General features: G+C 61.8%; 1 protein-coding gene across 5 annotated transcripts in view; it reads left to right on the top strand.

The window, feature by feature from the left end:
* The window catches only part of Dagla (diacylglycerol lipase alpha), a 59559-nt gene extending 45133 nt beyond the window's left edge, over window positions 1–14426 (top strand). For 4 of the 5 annotated variants that reach the window (XM_046445580.2, XM_046445582.2, XM_046445583.2 and 1 more), the window contains 12 exons: window positions 498–622; window positions 3980–4133; window positions 4681–4764; window positions 4857–4934; window positions 5297–5377; window positions 6100–6242; window positions 6552–6620; window positions 6941–7013; window positions 8196–8392; window positions 9053–9182; window positions 9697–9884; window positions 11128–14426. In XM_046445580.2, the coding sequence (XP_046301536.1) occupies window positions 498–622; window positions 3980–4133; window positions 4681–4764; window positions 4857–4934; window positions 5297–5377; window positions 6100–6242; window positions 6552–6620; window positions 6941–7013; window positions 8196–8392; window positions 9053–9182; window positions 9697–9884; window positions 11128–12085 (2280 nt within the window). In that variant the 3' untranslated portion in view covers window positions 12086–14426. The remainder of the gene's footprint in view (window positions 1–497; window positions 623–3979; window positions 4134–4680; window positions 4765–4856; window positions 4935–5296; window positions 5378–6099; window positions 6243–6551; window positions 6621–6940; window positions 7014–8195; window positions 8393–9052; window positions 9183–9696; window positions 9885–11127) is intronic. The other variant, XM_046445587.2, reaches the window with a different exon arrangement.
* Window positions 14427–15895: the final 1469 nt, after the last annotated feature.

Below are 15895 nucleotides of genomic sequence, written 5' to 3'. Positions count from 1 at the left end.
CCAGGTACCTGCGGGCCAGAGAGATGTGCTGACTTCTTGCCCAGTGTGGCCCACCCTGCTGCCCATAGCCAGACACTCTGGAGGGTATTGGAGATGCCAGGGCCTTTCAGGGTTAAATTCCCTAGCAACAAAGTCCCTTGGCAGGGCTTGACTGCTGAGGTGGGGATGGCCACGCTGCCCCTGGCCCCTCACTCTCTTCCTTCTTGGGAAAACAAGCGAGGAAATCGATCCAGTGCTCTGAGTGATTTTCTGTCCCCAAATCGTTAATTCTGAGATTGGAGCGACAGGACAGGTCCCAAGAGATTCGTGTCCTGGTTACATGGAGATAATTAGGGAAATACAATTTTCATCTAGAGGCTTGGTCCCTCCTCCAAGGCCTGGGTCCCACACTGTCCCCACCCGTGCACCCCTCCCTGTTGGGGAGCGATGGCCAGGCTCCCATCTCTGGGACTGTTGGACTGAGGCTGCAGAGCCGCCCCCCGCACCCTGTCTTCCAGCACGAGATGCTGCGTTACAAAGAGGTCTGCTACTACATGCTCTTCGCCCTGGCTGCCTACGGCTGGCCCATGTACCTGATGCGAAAGCCCGCCTGTGGCCTCTGCCAGCTAGCGCGGTCCTGCTCGTGAGTATCCTGCCCTGTCCCCAGCCACACTAGTGCCTTCCCTCCCCACCAGTGTGCAGGGCGGGGCTAAGAAGATGAACCAGTGCCTGTGGGCTCTCCCACTGAACTAACCGGGGGCAGCAGACCTTGCCCTGCCTCCACCTCCCCCCGGGCCCAGCGGATCATCTTCCTGGGCTTGGCGGGGCCTCAGCCTTCCCCTCTGTGTCGTCCCCAGCAGCAAAGCTGTGGGCTTGGGAATCACAGCTCTCGGCTGTCCAGACTGTCACTAGCAGCCTTGAGCAAATTGGTCTTCCTCTCTGGGCCAGTTTCTGCCTCTGTAAAATGGGGATGTTGATCCATACGTCATGGAATTTTTTTAGAGGACTAAGTGAGACTCCGTACAGCGTCGACACTGCTGCATCCCTTCCCCTTCCAGCTCTTCTTCTGCCCCCTCAACCATTCCCTCCTGCCCACGTCTCCCCTGCTCTTGGCTTCCCTCCCTGTGCTCTGCCTTTCCGGAAAGACTTTCTTGGGAGGGAGGCCCTGTCCACAGAGGTCTCTGGAACCCAGGAAGGCCCTTTAGTGACAGGCTCCAGCCCTCTTCCCAGGGAGCTGGGAGGGCCTCAGCTCCAGATCTAGCCTGGGACTTGCCTCTACCCTTAACCCAGGCCTGGGGGTGTTCTGTGCCCTAAGTGGGCCAGAGAAGGGCTCCAGGAAGAAGCCGCCCGTCCTTGGTGGCTCTGCTGTCAGCCCATGCCAGGTAGAAGGAGGACAGCTCCCTGGGCTCCTGTTCCAGAAAGGCTGGCATGTGAGGCAGGAGCTTGTCCTCGACACCCCTGTCCTGGGGCCCTCCACAGCCACACCCCCCCTGCAGTGCCCGCTCTTTCTTCAGAAAGCTGGGTGGCTCTTGGGACTTGGTTCTCGGCAGGCCCCTGGCAGCTGATCAGAGGTAACCAGGGTGCCTTTTCCCTCTTTGCCCGCTGCACATTTCTTCCCTCTGCCCTGTCCTCGTGGGAGTCCCAGCCAGGGCGGAGCACAGGGCCAGCAGTCTAGAGGCCTGGGTTCTGGCGGGCCCTGCTTCGTCACTCGTGGCAGTGTGGGGACACCTCCTGGAGTCAGTTTTCTCATTTATAAACAGGCGGCGCCTGCCCGTAGGTTGCTGTGGAATCCAGGGTCCCTGGCAGGCAGGACCCTGGTGCTCTGCCTGCAGCAGGGTCGTGTGCATTTGCGTGTACATTCTTTATGCCCCACAGAGAGCATGCAGAGTCCTCGGGCCCTGGGTGGGCCCAGTAAGGGCTGTGGGCTGAAGGCGAGGCAATGCCAGGCCCAGGTGTGCAGCCAAGGCCCTCGGACAGGCCAGGGGGCGGGGCGCTCCTCTCGGCCTCCCAGCCTGCCCATCCCAGGCCTGGCTCCAGGTGGCTGGAGGAAGAGGGACTGCCCACCACCCTCGGGCCTGGGCCTCTCCCTTGGCAGCAGCTCCCCCCCAACAGGACATGAGAGCCAGGCCTGCCCGTGCTCAGCCCCTCTGGCCAGCTGGGGCTCCAACCCTGCCCTGGATATGTGGCGGGTCTTTCTCCCACAGACACAGAGGCTGGTGCCCAGGCTTCAGAGACCCAAGGTGGCAGTGCTACCCTCAGAGACACTGCGGGGCTGCTCCCATCCAGCCTGCTGCCCCTGCCCCTTGGTCGCTTCCTCTGGCCCGCAGAGACCCTTGTTTAGAAGCAGCCCTCACTGGAGTGGGGGAGTCCACATGTACTAATGACCGGTGGTGTACCAGGCCCTTTCTGAGTCTTGGACCTCTGGCCTCACACCAGCCTGAGGACGCAGCCATGGGAGGAAACTGAGGCTCCTCCAGGCCCCTGGAATCCAGAAGTGACACGAAGGATTCAGACCAGATCTCCAGGTCACACTGTTATAGCCTCATGCTCAGCCCAGGGGGAGAGGACAGCTGTCTGAGAGTAGGAGCTCGGGCCTGGCCTGGGGGTGGTGACCTGGTAGTGGGGGCTCCCTCCTGGCCAGTGACTGATGCAGTGTGTCTCAGAGTGGTGTCCACACCGACCCCGTAGCTCCCAGGTCTTGCCTCAACCCTGAGTTTCTCAGTGAGGCCTGTCCCCTTTGGGAAGTGGCAACCCCGCAGGTACGGCTCTGGGAGAAGACAAACCTCTCAGCATCAGGGACATCTCGGGTTCTTAATAAAATCTCAGCTGTCATCTCAAGATAGTTGGCAGCCCTTGTCATGTGCACCATGGGCTCCAGGCCAATCTGTTGGGTGCTGGCTCCCTCTGGTGGCCCAAGGAGCAGTGATCCCCAAATGGGTGCTCCATGCAGCACTCATTCACCCACTTCTGCGGGGAGCCCCGTCTGTGCCTGGCAGGTGTTGGTGTTGGGGACATGGCTGTGACCCCCACAGAGCAGACCCTGCCCTGTGGCACTCAGTGCTGAGATAGTACGCAGACAAGGAAATGTGGAGCGTGTGTGTGGAGGTGCTTTGGAGAAGCACAGCTGAGTGTCTCACTGGGATGTGAAACGCTGGGGTGGCCAGGGAAGACCTCCCTGAGGCAGAACGTTGAACAGGCCTGGGAGGAGGGCATGAGTGGGGAGAGGAGAGGGAGGCACAGCCAGAGACCCTGGCCAGCGGGCAGGAAGGCCCAGGTTCTCTGTAGGCAGGAGCGTGTTGCTACACGTGGGGTATAAGTGGAAAAGTCACAGGCTTGGCTTATCTTCAACAGGTCATTCTGCCACTGAGTGGAGAACATGAGAAAGTGTGGGAGAGGGGACCAGTCAGCAGGCCACTGTGCTGTCCCCAGGCAGAGAGCCTGGGGAGGGAAGGAGGCAGGGTCTGGTTTGGAGTCCGCAGGCAGAGCCAGACTTGCGTGCTTGAGTGGAGTTCGTGACGGAGTCCAGGGTGGCTGCCACGGGGTGCGGGCGGGCAGATGGGACTGGCCTCGTCAGGCCTCTGAGGGGAGATGCTGCACGGGTGGTTGGATGGGAGCACCTGGAGGCAGGAGTGGGTCTGGAGGTTCCTGGGCACTTCCTGACATGTACAGCTCTGGACTGGTGAGCACAGAGCAGCCAGGGCAGCTGCAGGAAAGGGGCCTCGGTGCCAGAGGACAAGGGCCAGGAGCCCAGCCTACAGAACACTCCTGGGGCGGGGGGCCTCCAGCCAAGCTGGGAGGACCCACGGGGTCAGGTGCTGCCAAGAGAACAAGGAATGAGCACTGGGAACTGGCCAGTGGGCTTGGCAACGTGAGGTCACCAGGGTGCTGAAGGTGGGTGGAGCGGGATGCCCGACTGGAGTAGGTTTGAGGGGCTGGAGGAGAAAGCGGCACCATCAGCGGTTCCCTGGCCCTGAACCGCCCGCCGCCTACCCCTGACCAGGTGTTGCCTGTGCCCTGCGCGGCCCCGGTTTGCCCCTGGAGTCACCATTGAGGAAGACAACTGCTGTGGCTGCAATGCCATCGCCATCCGGCGCCACTTCCTGGATGAGAACATGACTGCGGTGGACATCGTGTACACCTCCTGCCATGACGCGGTGAGGGGCTGGGCAGTGGACAGGCCAAGTTGGGGCCTGGGGTCGGGGCAGGCAGTTCAAGGACTGGGACGCAGAAGCCACCCGTCCAGGTCAGTGGGAACCCTCGGCTTAGCCAGCACTGGCCACTGCAGCCTCCAGGCCATCCTGGGGGGCAGTGAGGAGGCAGCCCCCTCTTCCTCCAGACCCTGGGCCCACACCAGCTCTGGGGCTAGGAGAGTGGACACCCTCCCAACACCCAGTGCTGGCCCCACTGTAAGGGAAGGGGGGAGCAGAAGCACAGGGAGGGGCAGAGGTGGATCTGGGCTCAGCAGTGGGATGGACAGTCAGGACAGCACAAGTCAGAGAGGGGCCAGGAAGGCAGTGAGGCCCCTGTGCTTGGGACAGAGCACAGAGCCACTGCCAGGAGTCCTGGCCCTGGGAGGGATTAGGGCTCAGTGGCCAGCGGAGCCTGATTGGAGCCAGGAATATCGGTTTAGGTCCTTAGGTCCCTTTCCCAAATCTGATCCCATCCTGGGGCCCCTCAGCCTCACAAGCTGCTGCTTTCTAGGTCTATGAAACCCCCTTCTATGTGGCAGTGGACCACGACAAGAAGAAGGTTGTAATCAGTATCCGGGGAACCCTGTCCCCTAAGGTATGCCACCTGTGGCTCCCCCCACCCTGGGGTGCCTGCCTGTCTGCTCCTCGCCTCTTCAACCACCCCTCACCTGTTCCTCTCTCCCCTAGGACGCCCTGACTGACCTGACAGGCGATGCTGAGCGCCTCCCTGTGGAGGGCCACCGCGGCACCTGGCTGGGCCACAAGGTACTGGCCTCGAGTGTCCCCAAGGGCCCTCTCCTTCTCTACCCCCAGCCCATAGGTGCCTGCTGTTGGGGTCCTTCCTGCTCACTGGGCCATGGGAGAGACTGCTCAGGGAGGCGGGATTAGTCTGGAAGGTCGTGGCCCCGCACGGGAAGCCCTGTCTGGCACCCAGCCTAGAGCCTGCCCCAGACACCCCTGCTCTGGGCCTCTGTTTCCTCATCCAGGTGTCCGCCAGGCCCCACAGTCTGGTTGACACTAGGACCTAAGTGGGAAATAGGCAGCACGGGGCAGTGTACTGTGGGTCGCTGCTTTTGCTGGTCCCTGGAGGCCTCCTCTCAGCATCCTGCTGTGTTCCTCTCGTCCAGGGCATGGTGCTGTCAGCTGAGTACATCAAGAAGAAGCTGGAACAGGAGATGGTCCTGTCCCAGGCCTTTGGGCGAGACCTGGTGAGTGGCTTTCCGTGCCCCCGGGCCCTGTGCCAGCCAGCTTGTCCTCCAGGGCAGCAGAGCCAGGAGAGCGTGGGTGAATGATGGCCTTCCCCTCCTCCACTGCCTCCCAGCCCCTCCTGTGCAGTCCCTTGGGCCCCCTGTGGTACCAGCTCCCCCGAGGTGCCCTGCTTGTCCCTGTAGTCATTGAGTGCCTGCTCTGGGCCAGCGCTGGGGCTCCTGCGCCTCGCAGCTGCACAGCCGTGTGTCCAAAGGACATTTTATGGAGAAGCTCAAAATACAGAACAGAACAGCAAAGAAAATAACCACCGAGCAGGTGGAAGGTGCGCTGCTCTGCTCGACTGCGATTGGAGCCCAGCCCACCACCCTCCTGGCTGGGCCGGCCCCCGGTGCTGCCTGCTGCCCCTTCCCTGGCCGCAGAGACCCCAGGCTAGGCGTTGGGGCGGAGGAACGGAGACAGGTGCCCAAGTGGCTGTAATAGTGTTAAACCATCGTAGTGTTAAGGTCAGATCAGGGAGGGCTTCCCCACTGAGGTGCCCTGGTGAGGACAGACCCCCTAAGCAGTCACTCTGTGGGAACCTCACTTGGTTCCCCTCTGCCTCAGCGTCCACATGGCACAGATATGATTCCAGGCCTCTGGGAGGACCCCTCTGCCTCCTTGGTATTAGCCAGGTCAGTGAGCCGGCGTGGGGCAAGGCTCTCAAGCTTATCTTGATCCCCAGGGCCGTGGAACCAAGCACTACGGCCTGATTGTGGTGGGCCACTCCCTGGGTGCAGGCACAGCGGCCATCCTCTCCTTCCTCCTGCGCCCACAGTACCCGACCCTCAAGTGCTTTGCCTACTCGCCCCCGGGGGGCCTGCTGAGGTGAGCTGCTGGGGTCTCAGAGTTGGCTGTGGCAGGCTGGGCTCTGGGGCTGAGGGCTGGGAGCTGGGGATTGGCCAGTAAGTGGAGAGTGTCGGTCGGGTGAGGGCTGTGTGAAAGGCCACGTGACCCCAGTCCTACCCTGGCAAAGCCTCGTAGGCAGGAAAGACAGGGATGGGAGGCCTGACCCAGCCTTGCAAGTTCCCTAGGAGCCCGGAGTGCAGGAGTGGGGGTGTGCTGCTGGCCGAGCGCCACCTCGGGGACACCACGTCCTCCCCGTGGCCCGAGCTCCTACCTGGGCTTCCCTTGCAGTGAGGATGCTATGGAGTACTCCAAGGAGTTTGTCACTGCTGTGGTTCTGGGCAAAGACCTCGTCCCCAGGCAAGTTCCTTTCCTTCCGCTGTGACCTTGTCACCTGGCCTCATCTCAGTCCCTAGACCCCAGGTCTCTCACTCAGCCTCCCAGCTCCCTAGGTATCCCGGTGCTCCCTCCTTGCCCTTTCTCCCCTGGTGGTGAGAAGACAAGGGACGGGTGCTAGCCCCCCTGCATGGCCTCGCTCTGCTCTGCTGAGCTGCAGACTCCCCGCCACCCCTGACCTTGGCAGACTGGTCTTGTTCCTGGAGACTAGGCATGGACTACTCCCCTGCCCCTCTCTAGCCCCTGACCAGGCCCGGCTGATGCCATTCTGCCTCCTCCCACAGGATTGGCCTCTCCCAGCTGGAAGGCTTCCGCAGACAGCTCCTGGATGTCCTGCAGCGTAGCACCAAGCCGAAGGTGAGCGCCCACCCGGCACCCTGGCCCTGGGCAGCCCCGTCCGTCCCTGCCCTTGTCCCCTGCTGGTCCCTTGGGACAAAGCACAAGACCCTCAGCATCTGGAGCTCAGCCCATCCGTGTCACCTAGATGGGAAAACAGACTCAGCCTGGGAGGGACCAGCCTTGGCTCACATAACCAGTGGTCACCATCTCAGAACTAGAAGCGAGGGCTGCCTGATCCCCGAGGCTCAGTGCTTTGAGCAGATTAAGGAAAGTTCTGCTCCAAAGCCCATGGAAGCTGGCCAGGCCCAAGGAAAGCTGGGAGTCCCCTGGGGAGGATCTGGGCTCAGCGTGTTCTGATCTTCTGCTGGGGCTAGAGGGCCAGCCCTTCTAATATGCCTCAGGTGTCAGAGGATGTTGGTGGGCTCTTCCTGTGCAAAGTGGCCTTCAGCGCATCAGGAAGGTGGGGTGGGGTGTGGTCTATGGCCAGGCACCCTGGGGCAGGCCCCCCACAGGTGGAGGCACACTTGGGCTCTTTGATCCTCTGTGAGGTCACCCTCCCTTAGTTCCCTGAGGTAGGCCCTTGCCCCATTTGCCATTTCGGCCCACCTGCCCAATTTCCAGGTTTGGTGCCTGTGACCAAGTGTACAGACAGGGCCATGGACCAGGTCCCATGGGCAGGGCAACAGAGCTTTATGGGCCTGTGTCTGCCTGGAGCACCTGGTTCTGGGGAGGAGGATCTGCTCCTACCAGACCCAGGCCTGGGCGTCATCAGGCCAGAGGCAGGTGGCTGGGACCTAACCCAGAGTTGGCCAGGCCTGGTGGGTACAGCTGGCCCGAGCTGAGGTCTGTTCTGCCTCTTGACTTGTGGAATGACCTAGAGCCATCCTTGCCCTCACTGGCCTGTCTCCCCATCCACTAGATGAGGGCTTGGCTGATCTTGCAGCCCCTTGCCAGCCCTGAAATTCAACAATTCCATGTCATCTGTCCTTGGCATCTTATTGGCCATCTGGCCACCGTACACCTCAGCCACTGCCTCTTCAGGTGGGCACCGACCTTTAATGCTCCGGCCACTGCCCTTCCCCTGCCCGTCACCGTCCCCTCCCTGCTCTCACCTGTTGAGCCCTCCTTCCGAGTGCCCTTGGCCCTGTCCACTCAACCAGCGCTACTCAGCTCTGTTCCTGTCTCCCCTGCCCCACCCAGTGGCGGATCATTGTGGGGGCCACCAAGTGCATCCCCAAGTCAGAGCTGCCCGAGGAGGTGGAGGTGACCACTCTGGCCAGCACACGGCTCTGGACCCACCCCAGTGACCTGACCATCGCCCTTTCGGCCAGCACCCCGCTGTACCCGCCTGGCCGCATCATCCATGTGGTGCACAACCACCCTGCAGAGCAGTGCTGGTAGGTGCCGCCGGGGTCTGGGTCTGGGTCTGGGTCTGGGTCTGCTGCTGCAGGGCCTCGCTGGCCTCTGCGTAGCTACTACATGGGCAGGGGCAGAGACTAGAAGGTGATGGCCCTGGACCCCACAAGGCGGTTTCCCAGCTTCGAGCCCTGGAAATGGAACAAAAGGCCAGCCCAGGGCAGGACTCCAGGCTCCCTCTCTCAGTCCCGGCCTTTGTCCCCAGTGTCCACCCTGGCCAGCTTACAGCTCAGTGCTACCTGGCCTCAGAAGGGATTAGTTAGCAGACAGTGTGGGCAAGTACGGCGGCAGGGCGAGAGCACAACACGAGTGGGCCAGTAGACAGGCCTCACGCTGCTTCCCCCAGAGGCCTGGGCCCTGGGCTCTTGTACCCAAGTGAGCGGATGACCTGGCCCTGCCCAGGCTGGAGCAGGTGTGGCTCAGACCAAAAATGGGCAGGAGGCTATAGACATTGCAGCTGGGCCCTAGGTCAGCCTCTCCCAGGCTGAGGGTGAAACAGGAGCCAGGAGCCAGGTCTAGGGACAGTCCTGCTGACCAGCTGGGCAGGAGGGCCCCAAATCCATCCCAGCCTTGCCAAGCAGGGGCATAGCACAGAGCCTCCTCAACCCCTCACTGGTCCCATGTCCCTCTGTCCCCCTCAGCTGCTGTGAACAAGAAGAGCCCACATACTTCGCTATCTGGGGTGACAATAAGGCCTTCAACGAGGTGATCATCTCGCCGGCCATGCTGCATGAGCACCTGCCCTATGTGGTCATGGAGGGGCTCAACAAGGTGAGCTGTGGGCCCCACAGAGAGAGGATGCAGCCACCTCATCAGAGCACACAGGGGCCTTACAGGCAGGGTCACTGTACCCCTTCTACCAGCAAGGGGTAAGGGGGCTTAGAGAGGTCAGGCAGTGAGCCAGGGCCCCTAGGTGGCCCTAGGGGGACCAGAAAGGCCAGCTCACACCCTTGGCTCTTGCCAGTCCCACATCACCCCACAGTAGGACCTGTCCCTGAGCAGGCTGAGAGACCCTGAGGGCTGCCTGGCGCTTCGCAGATGCACAGCCAAGCAGGGACAGCTTCAGCCACCACCAGCCACACCAGCCACTGAAGGGCTGAACACAGAGAAGAGGCTCTCCAACCTGTGGGTCTGTGGCGAGGTGTCACCTGTAGTGACACCTTCCTTGAGGAGCAGGGCCCTTGCAAGGAGGAGCATGGGCCCCCAGTGACCCAAGAGGCTTTTGTCTGAGAAGCAGGCTGGGCAGGCTGCCCCTCCACCGCCAGCCTCCCTGTGCTGTCCCCAGGTGCTGGAGAACTACAACAAGGGAAAGACAGCTCTGCTCTCTGCTGCTAAGGTCATGGTGAGCCCCACAGAGGTGGACCTGACTCCTGAGCTCATCTTCCAGCAGCAGCCGCTGCCCACGGGGCCACCCCTGCCTACCGGCCTGGCCCTGGAGCTGCCAGCTGCAGACCACCGCAATAGCAGCGTCAGGTGAGTCACGTACCCAGGGATGTGTGCAGGGACCGTGTGTGGTTTTGGAGTGCGAGTCCATGGTGTGTCCTAGACCAACGTACGTTCACAAAACTCTCACATGTGCACGGGAGGGTCAGACTAGCCTCGCTCCCGCTCTGCTCTGCCTGCCCCTCAGCCTGCCAGCACTGAGTTGTGTCTCAGAGATTCCTGTGTGGGACAGGGAGGGTCTCTGCACACAAGCCCACAGGTGCCGGGCCACACGTTCATTGACACCCAAGCAGCTAGACACGTACTTATCTGTACGTGCATAAGCCATGTTGCATTGAGCTTGTGCAGGCACGGTCATGTGTGTACAGTCATTAGTCACACGTACACATGTGCATGAACCCCATGCAGACATGTGCTCATGTGTAGGACACACACAGACAGGCAGAGAATGTACATGGGGCCATACCTGGACAGGCAGACGGGTGTGAGTGCACACGTGTACCTAAGCCAGACACAGGCGCAAACGCAGAGACACAGCATGCACACTTCCTAGGCAGTGATGCTTCCAAGGGGGAGTGGCCCTGCCTTTCTGGAACCCTGGCCCTATGCCTTTAGTCACAGATCTGGCCAGGAGTCTGCTGAGAAGGGTGGTCAGTGCCTTGTAGGAAGCCCTGGACACCTGTCCCAGCTTTTTATGCGTTTCCTACGGTAGCAGCATGACCAGAGGAGGGAGCCCGTGTCTGCTCTCAGCCGCGATGACGGCTCAGCCACCCACTCCTGCAGGCTCACGTGCAGAGCCTGGGGTGCCAGGGCTCCCTGTCCAGCAGAGGCCGGCACCCACCACAGTGTGAGGAGAAAGTGACGGCAGTCCTAGGAGTGGCAGTCCTAGGTGGGGGCAGGCCCTTTTCTCCGCTTCCTTCTCGCCCTGTCCCTCCCTGTATTCCCATTCCACTGTCACCTCATGAGTGACCTGGGGCAGTCAATCTCTCAAGGACTGTGTCTCCCATAAATATAGTGACTGGCGTGGTGCAGGGTCCCCGGGCGGCACTGCGAGCTCTAGTGCTCCAGGCGGATTCTTCGTCCCCTGGGCCTGCTGGGTCCAAGCCCACATCAGCCCTGTCTCCATCTTGGGTTCTTGCAAGTTCATTTTTAAAAAACAAGGCTTCCCTGCCCCCACCATTCAAGGCAGCTGAGTGAACTGCCCCCCCCGCTGCCAGCCGGGCTGTCTCCTCTCTCCCCTGAGCCCCCTCTCCCGGCCCTGCCTCCTCTGCAGGAGCAAGTCCCAGTCTGAGATGAGTCTGGAGGGCTTTTCCGAGGGGCGGCTGCTGTCCCCCGTGGCTGCCGCATCAGCGGCCCGCCAGGACCCCGTGGAGCTGCTGCTGCTGTCCACCCAGGAGCGACTGGCTGCGGAGCTGCAGGCCCGGCGGGCGCCACTGGCCACCATGGAGAGTCTCTCGGACACAGAATCCCTGTACAGCTTCGACTCGCGCCGCTCCTCGGGCTTCCGCAGCATCCGCGGCTCCCCCAGCCTCCACGCGGTGCTGGAGCGGGACGAGGGCCACCTCTTCTACATCGACCCGGCCATCCCCGAGGAGAACCCCTCCCTGAGCTCGCGCACAGAGCTGCTGGCAGCTGACAGCCTGTCCAAGCACTCACAGGACACACAGCCCCTGGAGGCAGCCCTGGGCAGTGGCGGGGTGACTCCTGAGCGGCCCCCCAGTGCGGCCAACGAGGAGGAGGAAGAGGCCGGAGGAGAGGGCGGTGGGGGGCCGCCCCGCGGGGAGCTGGCGCTGCACAACGGGCGCCTGGGGGACTCGCCCAGCCCCCAGGTGCTGGAGTTCGCGGAGTTCATCGACAGCCTCTTCAACCTGGACAGCAAGAGCAGCTCGTTCCAGGACCTCTACTGCATGGTGGTGCCCGAGAGCCCCACCAGCGACTATGCCGAGGGCCCCAAGTCCCCCAGCCAGCAAGAAATCCTGCTCCGCGCCCAGTTCGAGCCCAACCTGGTGCCCAAACCCCCACGGCTCTTTGCTGGTTCGGCCGACCCCTCCTCAGGCATCTCGCTCTCTCCCTCCTTCCCGCTCAGCTCCTCGGGGGAGCTCATGGACCTGACTCCCACAGGCCTCAGCAGCCAGGAGTGCCTGGCCGCGGACAAGATCCGGACTTCCACCCCCACTGGCTGCGGGGCTAGCCCTGCCAAGCAGGATGACCTGGTCATCTCAGCACGTTAGCGCCCCAGCAGCTGCTGCCAGGAGCAGGAGGCCCCGTGGGCACCTGGTGGCTGCCCCCAGGCCAGGTGGCTTTGAGGAGAGGCCCCCAGTGGTCAGTTAGCCTCAGGCATGGGCATTGCTGCTGAGCTGGGGGTCTGCATCCCTACCTCAGCTTAGGACTCCCTAGAGCCAAGGCGGCTGGGGTCTGGCCCTGCCATGGGGAACGATGGGGGAGGGCAGGGCACAGGGAGGAGGAGCCAGGCACAGCCTGCTGGGCGGGCAGGCCACACTCAGCCCTCACAGCTGGGCCCCCACAGGCATCCTGACACCCCCGGTTCCAGGGTTAGCCGTGGGTAAATGGGCTCTGGGGGTGGAGAGCAGCCCCTCAGCACGTGTTCTCACCAGGCCAGCGTGTGCCCTGGCCACCCCCAGATCTGGTGCCTGCTGGCCAGTCCCCTGGGGTGACCTCCATCAGGTGGCCCGCAGTGTTGTAAATGTTTACAGAAGCTGCTGGGCTTGCAAGGCCCCACACCCGGTAATGTGTCCAGTAGCCCCTCTAGAGGGCCCACAAGAGCGGAGGGCTCTGGGGGAGGGGGTTGGGACCTCCCTTTTTCTGCCCAGAACTACTCCAGTTGGCCCCCTGCCCGAGGTTCCTGGGCGCCCCTGGCCTGCTCCACCTACCTGCTACTTCCTGGCTTCCACCTTCTCCCCCGGGACCCTGGCCACTCGAAGGGGGGTGGGTACTGCCGCGACCACCCCTGGCTGCAGAGTCAGTGTCCTGGGAGGAACGAACAGCCGAAGTCCCTTCCTCTGAGGGTCCTACCCAGCTCCTTTATGTGGGCCCCACCATACCTAGGCCTCTGTGGGCCCTGGGATCTGAAACCAAACAAACCTCTGCCCCACTCACCCCGTCCTCGATGGCCTGGGCTCCTTCCTGGGAGCTGGCCTTTCTTCCCACCGCCCTCCACCCTCAGTGTCCTATTGGTGGGAAGTGGGGCCAAGAGTGGGGTATTGTGGGACCTAGCTGGAGACCCTCCACCCACCACCCAGGGGAGGGACCAGGAGGGCCAGGGGCTCAAGGCTTTCCCAGTTTAGCCGAAGGCCCTCATTGGGGTTCCTTCCTATTGGGTTCGGGAAGCAGTGGGGAGGCAGAACCCAGCCTTCCCTGTGAAGCAGGTGTTGGGGAGATTGTGCATGCTAGTGTCAGACGAGTGTGTGCATGTGCATGAGTGTGCACCGTTCCTGAGGAAGGGCTCTGGAGGCTGCCCGCCCGCCCTGCCCAGGAAACAGCCAGTGTGAGGTGGCGCCACTGGACAAGCTCCCGGGCTGGCTGGGCAGGCGCACTGATGGCCCACTTGTGCCTTCGTCTCCTCGGAGGCATGGTGCCCCCACCCTGGTCCCACCCCAGCCTCCTTGGGCCACCGGAGCTCCCATAAGTCCCCCGTCTCATGAGCACTGGTACCTGGTCCTGAACCTCAACACCCCCGAGCTGGGCTGGCCTGGATGGCTGCCCTAGGAGCCCTTGCCCACCCTGACAGATGGGGACAGAGACTGGGAGCTGGGCCTCCCCTCCTGCTCTGCAGCCCTGCCCTTACCAGATTCCAGGCACCTTGTCCCCACTGAGGCACGGCCTCAGCCCAGCACAGAAGCAAGACAGAATCTGACTCCGAGAGTTTAAAAAACTAGACAAATTCTTAAATTAGACAAAGGTTCCAACAAGAACCTGGGCCAGTAGCAGGGAGAGACTTGGGTCTGGCCTTTTTAATTCCTCCTCTTCTGGGTGGGTCTGGGGACCTCTAGGGTGGGTGTGTCCCCCCTGCCGCGCCCAGGACTGAGCCATCAGGGACAGACTCCCCCACCCCCAAGGTTGTAGCCACACCTGTACAGGCTTGGGGATGGGGCAGGCTTGGACTCAGCCCTGGACACCCAGGGTCAGCCCACCCCTCACCTGCTCCTTCCCTGCCTCGCCCCTGAAGGATGGGCCTGCTGCACGTCTCCCTCAACCCCACGTCACATCTGGGGGGTCTGAGCCACCCCCCTCAGCCCAGCTTGGCTCAGACTGACCCCACACCATCCCCCAGACCCACAGCACAAGCTCCCCCAGCCACCCGCTGGCCTGTCCTCCCAGGGGCCTGGGTGACCTCTGTATGCAATGGGCAGTGAGCCGCCGGGCCCCACACCCTCGCGCACTCTACGTGCCATTCTCCCCTGACCTTTTTTGTACTTAATGTATGAAAGATCCACACTAATATTGCTGTAAAAAGGAGAGACAAATTAATATAGCTTATTCTATAAATATATCTGTATATAAAGGTTTCTGTATATTGTATAGAGCTGTGTATAAACTGGATGTAGAAGCACACTGGGCGCTTGGCGTGATCTCTCTTGCCACTGGGTGGGGACTTGCTTCTCGGCGCGCAGTAGAGTTGGGGGACAAAGACCCCTGCACCTGTTCCCTTACAAACCCAAAGCCTAAGGGAGACAGTCAGGTTCCCGGGAACCTAACCTGTTCTGACCCCAAAGATAACTGGGAGTTTGGGTGGTTTAGGTGCAGCTCAGCCTGTGGCTGAGTGCTGGCCCAGAGCTGGCACAGTTCCCCTGGGTCTTATTAAAACACGGGTGCGGGTTTGGCAGGTCAGGGAGGGGCTCGAGATCCGCCAGTGCCGGGCCCCGGACCACACTGTGTTGCTGCAAGGGGGCAGAAGCCCCTCGAGCCCCGCTGCAGGAGGGAGACGTACCAGGGGTTTGCGTCCATCACAGCATGGAGGTCTTACGTACCTGGTCAGCCCTTTCTTCCTTACTGAAGGACCTGGGGCTCAGAGGAGATGAGCTGCCCAGGAGCGCAGAGCCAGCAATTGGGGTATGCCTGGTCTCATGGTGCCCACCCTCGTCCCTGAGTGCTGAGAGCTGGAGCAGGAGTGGGAGATCCCCGCGGCACAGCATGAAGTGCAGGGGCCACTAGATTTTGCTGAGGGTTTCCCTAGTGACACCTGGCCAAGCCAGAGCACCCCAGGGGCCCTAACCCTGGCTGGCTCCAGGCAGTGAGACCTGGGAAGGGGCTGGAGAGCCCAGGGTGGACAGGCAGCTGGAATTCCTGCTAGCCCCAGGCCCAGGGCCTTCCTCTTCCACATGGCAGGGGGCGCTCTTCCTCCAACCAGTCCCACAGTGGACCAAAGGAGTTTGAATCCCACTTTCTTCTTCCCCACTTATGTGGTTCCCGGAATCCAGAGTGACCCCACTTGGTGAGGGGCTGGAAAGGCTGCTAGGAGTGCTCTTGGCCTTGGAGCCTGTCCCCACAGTCTGCTCCAGGTCACACTGTAGGTTGGAACAAACCTGCGAGCAGAATCCAGTCCTCCCAGCCTGGGACTTTGGCCCCCGACACTCACCTAATGGTTTTCAGAGCTTCTCTCCTCTCTGTGGTCTCATTAGTCTGCAAATTATCCTGTCCCTCCTTGGGGCTCCTTCACTAGCCCCAGCCACCACCCTGCCCAGCCCCTGCCCCAGTTATGCTTGGACCCCGGCTTCACCATAGTGGCTGAGCCCTCCAGAGCCCTTCCCCTCTCCCCAGCCCAGACAGGAAGACCCGTGGGGACGGTTGATCCTTTGCTCAGTGACCTAAGTGGAATCAAGGGAGATGACAGGGCCTGAGTCCCCCTAGCCAGGCCAGCTCCTGGGGGTTACAGGAGGCTTCCTTTCTACCGGGGTGACTTCAAGAATCTATCACCTTAATGATGAGGGGGTGTTAAAGACAAATATGTCTTTAACACCCCCTCATCATTAAGGTGATAGATGACCGGGACAAAGGCCGTGTTTAAGCCATTGACTGGCCCT

This window comes from Marmota monax, unplaced genomic scaffold (genome assembly GCF_021218885.2).
Source record: "Marmota monax isolate L192 unplaced genomic scaffold, Marmota_monax_Labrador192_F-V1.1 WCK01_AAM20220418_F8-fsc00038, whole genome shotgun sequence".
In the NCBI taxonomy this organism is placed as follows: Eukaryota; Metazoa; Chordata; class Mammalia; order Rodentia; family Sciuridae; genus Marmota; species Marmota monax.
The sequence above is the reverse complement of the archived record's forward strand: the minus strand, read 5'-3'. Positions and strand labels throughout refer to the sequence as shown.